General features: G+C 53.2%; 4 protein-coding genes across 4 annotated transcripts; 2 read left to right on the top strand and 2 right to left on the bottom strand.

The window, feature by feature from the left end:
• The first annotated feature begins 1,968 nt into the window (after positions 1-1,968).
• LOC102387438 lies at positions 1,969-4,794 on the top strand. Its single transcript, XM_025204810.1, has 5 exons — positions 1,969-2,287; positions 2,457-2,491; positions 3,104-3,277; positions 3,823-3,865; positions 3,955-4,794. Exons 1-5 carry the CDS (start codon positions 1,984-1,986, stop codon positions 4,725-4,727), a joined length of 1,329 nt encoding a protein of 442 aa, XP_025060595.1. The 5' UTR covers positions 1,969-1,983; the 3' UTR covers positions 4,728-4,794.
• LOC102387182 (histone H2A.J-like) lies at positions 2,992-3,451 on the bottom strand. The gene has a single exon (XM_014520210.1). The coding sequence runs from the start codon at positions 3,449-3,451 to the stop codon at positions 3,062-3,064; it is 390 nt and encodes a 129-aa protein (XP_014375696.1). The 3' UTR covers positions 2,992-3,061.
• A 37-nt stretch (positions 4,795-4,831) lies between the features above and the next one.
• On the bottom strand, positions 4,832-5,655 carry LOC102376367 (histone H3-like). Its single transcript, XM_006024225.3, has one exon. The coding sequence runs from the start codon at positions 5,568-5,570 to the stop codon at positions 5,079-5,081; it is 492 nt and encodes a 163-aa protein (XP_006024287.1). The 5' UTR covers positions 5,571-5,655; the 3' UTR covers positions 4,832-5,078.
• A 939-nt stretch (positions 5,656-6,594) lies between these two features.
• On the top strand, positions 6,595-7,004 carry LOC102376115 (histone H2A-like; the record flags this gene model as incomplete). Its single annotated transcript, XM_014520203.2, has 1 exon — positions 6,595-7,004. A coding segment is annotated over exon 1 (360 nt), but the record flags the coding sequence as incomplete, so codon positions are not given.
• Positions 7,005-7,006: the final 2 nt, after the last annotated feature.

Genomic DNA, 7,006 nt, shown 5'->3' with positions numbered 1-7,006 from the left:
AAGGGCCACATCCAGATGAGCACGGGCATTTGGTTCCCCAGGGACAACTAACGGGGCACACCTTGTGCCCCTGGTAGTTGTCCCTGGGGAATGCCTGTGCCATGAACCCTCTGGCATGCAGCAGGTTACCCTGGGTGGGGAGGACAGGCACTGGGCTGGCCCCAGCAGCCTTACCTGCAGCCCTAGGGGCCTCCTGGTGTTGCAGTAGCAGCCATCCTGCTGCTTGGAGCCTGGCTGGCAGCTGGAGTATGGCTCCAGCCAGCCAGGCTCTGGTTTTGAGCAGCACACACTGTCCCCGCATGCATCGCTCTGCTTTTTTTTGTGTGTGGGTTTTTTTGACCCCTGGATATCCCCTCTCCTCTGCACTTCTCCCTTGCAGTGCAGAAAACAGCTGAATCTGTGGTTATGTGGTGCCACAGTCGTCTGTGGCACCACATACCACACGGCCACATTCATCTGGACACGACCAAGGAGTCCACAAGGAAGGATTTTTTTCAGAGAAAACAGAACAGTTCAAATTGATTTGGCTACAATACTACTAGGTCCAAGGGTAGATAAATGTGTGTTCTTAAGTGTTTTGATAGTGAAGTGCTTGCAATCACTGGCACTGTTCTTTGCACATTTTAGCAGTCCTGGGAGAAAAAGGGCAAAAATGAAGGTAAATATGAATCAAGTAAAGCACTTGATCATAGATGGTATACTTGCTGGTTTCATTAGCTTTAGGGACAGCTCTGTACTTCTCTCATGCACAAGGTACAATCAGTCCAATTCCTGACACCTCCCCATACTTGCCTATGGCTATGGCTTCAGAAGACAGGGGAGGGTAGAAAGGAAAGGAACTTTTTTTTCTTTTTCCACACAGTGGCATGGTTAACTTGTAAAATTCGCTTCCACTGGAAGTATAGAAGCAAAATTTGCTTCCACTAGATGTATAGAAATAGATAGTATTGCTAAGTTCAAAAACAGACTAGACAACTTCATGGATGATAGATTACATAATAGCCATTAACCAGAAGCCAGGAAGGTAAAACTTTGACATTTCTAAGCCAATGATGGCAGATGACAGGGTAAGTATGACAGGGGATGGGTTACCCTCAGTATGGTCCACTTGTATGCTTTTTCTAAAGAATCTACTACTGCTTTGTTGGAGACAGGATACTACACAAGATGGACCACTGACCAGAACTAATATGGTAGTCTTATAACCTTTTGTTCTTATAAGTGATATGTACTACATACACAGACACATACTTGAAAAAATAGGAAGTATCATTTTTTCATCATCTCCCCCCAGCTCTAATCTCAGTATTGCATAAGACTTTATTTTAGAAAGGTTTACAACTTGATTTGTCTTTTGCTATTTTCTTAGTACCTATTATTATGAGGCCTTCATCAGGTTATGGTAATTAGATGTTATAGTAGTGGAGGTGGCAAAAATATTAATTAATAAAAACATCACCCACCCACGCACCCACCCACTAACTAGGAAAGGAAACGGCTGACGGGGAGTGGGGAGAAGAAGCAGGTGGCGCGTAAAGAAACCTGATGGATCAGCTGCAGCTGCCGCCGCCTGCAAACCCTGCCATTCAGAGGCGCGCAGAAAACAACACCCCCTCCACGTCCCGGCCTGGGCCCTTTCGTCCGCAGTGTACCCCGGGAGGCAAATCAGCGCCCGGGGACACGGGGCACGCGTGTCTGGAGCGTCCCGGGCAGCGCTGGGCCGGGGGTGCTGGACGCCGTTCTCGTCTCCCTCGGGAGCCCCGGGCTGGGGGCGGCCCCAGCATTGCTGCAAGGCAACGGGCGAACTCAGTCTTAGCTCTCGGGCAGCTTGAGACTCGCATCCCAGTCACAGGGCAGGCAGACAGAGAAGGGTCGCGCCCCCTCCTCGCCCGAGCCAGTTCTCAATCAGGTCGGACTCCAGGCAATATATACCGCGCGTTCTGCTAGCTGTTTCACACTGGACGGCGTAGATATTCTGCGAGCATGTCGGGTCGTGGCAAAGGAGGCAAGGGGTTGGGGAAAGGTGGTGCTAAGCGCCACAGGAAGGTGCTGCGGGATAACATCCAGGGCATTACCAAGCCGGCCATCCGTCGCCTGGCTCGGCGCGGCGGCGTGAAGCGCATCTCCGGCCTCATTTACGAGGAGACCCGTGGGGTGCTCAAGGTTTTTCTAGAGAACGTGATCCGTGACGCCGTCACCTACACGGAGCACGCCAAGCGCAAGACCGTCACCGCCATGGACGTGGTCTACGCGCTCAAGCGCCAGGGCCGCACGCTCTACGGCTTCGGTGGCTAAAGCCTGGTGTGAAACAAGTGAACAACCCAAAGGCTCTTCTAAGAGCCAACCACTTCCACCTAAAAAGAGCTGTAACAGCCTTCTTAAAATCATACAACAGCTGTCATTTTGTAGGTGGGAATCTTTTTTGCTGTGTAACATCGTTTCCTGTTTACTCTTAGAGCTGCTACCTATGGCGTTAGAGACCTTCATTCACGTACATCGGTCAAGAAAACCAAGCGCGCTGAAAGCAAACGGGTTAGGTGGTGCATTGAAGAGTTACATGAAATGCATATGCGGACACAAACTAGGAACTAGAGAGCGGAGCAAAGAAACCGACCCCAGACCGGGAGCTTCTGCCGCCTCCTGGGGAAAGGTGGGAACGGCGGGTAAATTCGAAAAGCCCGCGCTCTGCGCTCACCCCCCAACCTCCGCGGCACTCTGGGGAAGGCGCGGATAGTTCACTTTAGCTGGTGTTCTACGGTTAAGGCTTGAGATAAGAAAATGACTGAGCACTAGGAACCCTAAAGTCATCTTTACCCAAAAGCCTGCTGCTGCTACGCGTTAGTCACGGGGCAACGAACATTCCTGGTGCCCCCAATCTCCCCCTAGCCAAGCGTTTTATAAACGCGTCCCGGCCATCGTGGTCCCGAGCAGTTTGTGCACAGTCCCACCCCCCGGCGCTTAGAGATAGTCACGCCCTTTCTCGACTGTGTGTGTGGCTCTGAAAAGAGCCTTTGGGATTTTTCCTCAGGCGGCAAATTTTGGCTTTCCTCCGCCGCCGGGCTTACTTGGCCTTGGCCTTGTGGCTCTCGGTCTTCTTGGGCAGCAGCACGGCCTGGATGTTGGGCAGGACGCCGCCCTGCGCGATCGTCCCTTTGCCCAGCAGCTTGTTGAGCTCCTCGTCGTTGCGGATGGCCAGCTGCAGGTGGCGGGGGATGATGCGCGTCTTCTTGTTGTCCCGCGCCGCGTTGCCAGCCAGCTCCAGGATCTCGGCCGTCAGGTACTCCAGCACGGCCGCCAGGTAGACCGGGGCCCCGGCTCCGACCCGCTCCGCGTAGTGGCCCTTGCGCAGGAGGCGGTGCACGCGGCCCACCGGGAACTGCAGCCCAGCCCGCGAGGAGCGAGACTTGGCCTTGGCCCGCACCTTCCCGCCCTGCTTCCCGCGGCCGGACATCCTGCTACAAGCTTAAGCTCACACAACAAAAAAGAACACTCCCCGCTCCCGCTCTTATAGTCCCTCTGTGCAGCAACAGAAGCGATTGCTAATAGGCTGAGGCGTCGGTGCTTTTCAAATGAGCCAATGGGAAGACGGATCTAGGTCCGGCCAATGCCGGCGCTTGGAACGCGGAGACAAGGCGTCTTCTGCTGTTTCATGGCAGTTTTCTGAAACAATATGTGTCTGAGGAAGCCTTCTGCACCCTTAGATATGGACTCAGGAAATGTTACAGGGATTTGGAAAATAGAACGGTTGTGAGGCTACTCTCGGCATTTAGCTTCGGAGCATTCTCTAGCACACCGATTGCCGGAAGCCCTCCTTTGTTTAAGGTTTGCAAGATGGCGGAGAAGACGGCGAAGAAAGGGGCGGGCGGTATGGGAGAAAGAGAAGAGAGGGAGGAGGAGGGATGTGTCTGTGAAGCCGGTTGGCCAGATATTGCTGCAATTTCTTTTTTGAAACAGAACAGGGTGTCCCCGTCCCGTCCCCCGAGCCGAAAACTCAGGGCAGTGTCTGCCACAAGTGGGATCACAACGATGTGAAGGGAAAACAAGAGCACGGGGCATCTTGGGGAGAGGTCTACCCTGCCGGGAAAAGAACATCGACACTGAGCGCGGTGCCGGCGCTGTCTAGCGGGTTTAAAATTCTCCAAAAGCAGAGATCAGTTCTTCCGACAACGGCTGCGGCTGGGAGAGGAGATCATACCCCCACCCCACCCTGCCTCAGCAAGCCGCGGCGCTCCTGCGCCGGAGCCGCCGCAGGCTCACAGGGCAAGAAGGCAAGCGAGGGTGGGGGAGGGGAGACGCGCCAGTCTCGCGCCTTTTTTTACTTTCTCCAGTTCTCAATCAGGTCGGGCTCTAGGCAATATATACGGCGCTCTCGGCCAGTCTCCCCATATACAGACGGAAGTAGATACTTTGTGAGCATGTCAGGTCGTGGTAAAGGCGGCAAGGGGCTGGGGAAGGGTGGTGCTAAGCGCCACAGGAAGGTGCTGCGGGATAACATCCAGGGCATCACTAAGCCGGCCATCCGTCGCCTGGCTCGGCGCGGCGGCGTGAAGCGCATCTCCGGCCTCATCTACGAGGAGACCCGCGGGGTGCTCAAGGTCTTCCTAGAGAACGTGATCCGCGACGCCGTCACCTACACGGAGCACGCCAAGCGCAAGACCGTCACTGCCATGGACGTGGTCTACGCGCTCAAGCGCCAGGGCCGCACCCTCTACGGCTTCGGCGGCTAAACGGAGGTGAAAAAAACCCATCTAGCAGCTACTTTGAGCACAAAGGCTCTTTTCAGAGCCACCCACATTTTCACAGAAAGAGTTGCTAATATCAATTGTGCTGTCACGGTATCTTAAAATTGCTGTTGGGTACTGCTTGGGGACTTCTATTTATTCTTTAGTTATAAAAATGTGGTTGGGGCATTGTTTGGGCAATTGATGTTTGTTTTCCCCCCGTTCCCTGTTACAAAGCGTAGCTGAGAGTGGGGCTGGCGGTGGTGCGATAGTACACACTGGACTTACTTGACCCAGTGAAATACAAAAGCCCACATTCAATTTTAAACGCTTTAAGGCAGTCAAGCAAACAACAGCTCATTTTATCGAGACTGTGGTGGCTCTTAAAAGAGCCTTAGGTTTTCGGCGGTTACATGGAATGAATGCAGTCTTCCCAGAGTCTCTAGGCCCTTCACGGATGCGGCGGGCCAGCTGGATGTCCTTGGGCATGATGGTGACGCGCTTGGCGTGGATGGCGCACAGGTTGGTGTCCTCGAAGAGCCCCACCAGATAGGCCTCGCTGGCCTCCTGCAGCGCCATCACGGCCGAGCTCTGGAAGCGCAGGTCCGTCTTGAAGTCCTGCGCGATCTCGCGCACCAGGCGCTGGAAGGGCAGCTTGCGGATCAGCAGCTCCGTCGACTTCTGGTAGCGCCGGATCTCGCGCAGCGCCACGGTGCCGGGCCGGTAGCGGTGCGGCTTCTTCACGCCGCCCGGGGCGGCCGCGCTCTTGCGGGCCGCCTTGGTGGCCAGCTGCTTGCGGGGCGCTTTGCCACCGGTCGACTTGCGCGCAGTCTGCTTCGTGCGGGCCATTCTCAAAACCAACAAAGTTTCTCTGGCAACACAACAAACTGCAATGCCGGCGCGCCGCTCATCTGTGGTTATTTATAGCTAAACCTTTCCATCTGATTGGCCGACATTAAGTTGTTCACTCTCATTGGATAATTTGAAAGTAGAATTCCCTCCCTGAACACAAAGGAGTCAGCTCCGACTACTCGTTCAGTCTCTCCCCCACTTCTCCTCAAAGGCTTTGAATGTTTTTTACCTCTCCCACGTAGTTTAAAACAGACAAGTAAGGTTTTTTTGATCATACTCCATCTCCAACCTCACCTTATATTTTTTGGCACTTTAGCCCTACAAGAGATACTTTTACAGGTGTCCTAGCATATACAAAGTGAACTAGGTCTGTGTATATTAACCAGTCACATCATTTACTTTTTTGATTCCATATAAAGTGGTTCAGTTAATTATTTAGTTATTTCCATTATTTCCTTATTTTTTCAAAAAAAGACAAAAACACGGCAAAAAACATTTTTAAAGTTTTGCTTTTTAAGAAACGGGATACGGATCCCCACTCAGGTCCCTGGCTGAGTAAGTATCCCATACCGACAAAAGAATGACAACATAAAAAGCCTACTAATATATTTACTTATAATCCTTTAAAAAATTAAAAACGAACAGCATATTCTTTTTGCTTGAGCATTGTCACTAATTCCTGATTTTAAACACACAAACATATGTCCCTATACTGATATATCCACAGCATATTTACACTGTACTTACTACCTTTTGTATCTATTTGAGTTGGTCTAATAAAAGATTTACCCAAGAAACCTTGTCTACGCATGGCCTAAGACCAACGCGGCGCTACAGCCAATACTCCTGAAACAGCACAGGGCGCCTTGTCCCTGCGTTCCAAGCGCCGGCATTGGCCACAGCTAGATCCGTCTTCCCATTGGCTCATTTGAAAAGCACCGACGCCTCAGCCTATGACCAATCGCTTCTGCTGCCGCACAGAGGGAATATAAGACCGGGACGAGGGGCGCGACGTGTATTCTACTTCGTTTTTTGTTATATTAAGTCATCCTCAGCAAAGCTTGCAGCAGGATGTCGGGCCGCGGCAAGCAGGGCGGGAAGGCACGGGCTAAGGCAAAGTCGCGCTCCTCGCGGGCCGGGCTGCAATTCCCGGTGGGCCGGGTGCATCGTTTGCTCCGGAAAGGTAATTATGCTGAGCGGGTCGGAGCCGGGGCCCCGGTCTACCTGGCGGCCGTGCTGGAGTACCTGACGGCCGAGATCCTGGAGCTGGCGGGCAACGCGGCGCGGGACAACAAGAAGACGCGCATCATCCCCCGCCACCTGCAGCTGGCCATCCGCAACGACGAGGAGCTCAACAAGCTGCTGGGCAAAGGGACGATCGCGCAGGGCGGCGTCCTGCCCAACATCCAGGCCGTGCTGCTGCCCAAGAAGAC

Source organism: Alligator sinensis, unplaced genomic scaffold (genome assembly GCF_000455745.1).
Source record: "Alligator sinensis unplaced genomic scaffold, ASM45574v1 scaffold166_1, whole genome shotgun sequence".
Lineage (NCBI taxonomy): Eukaryota > Metazoa > Chordata > Crocodylia > Alligatoridae > Alligator > Alligator sinensis.
This window is presented reverse-complemented; position numbering and strand designations above follow the sequence as displayed.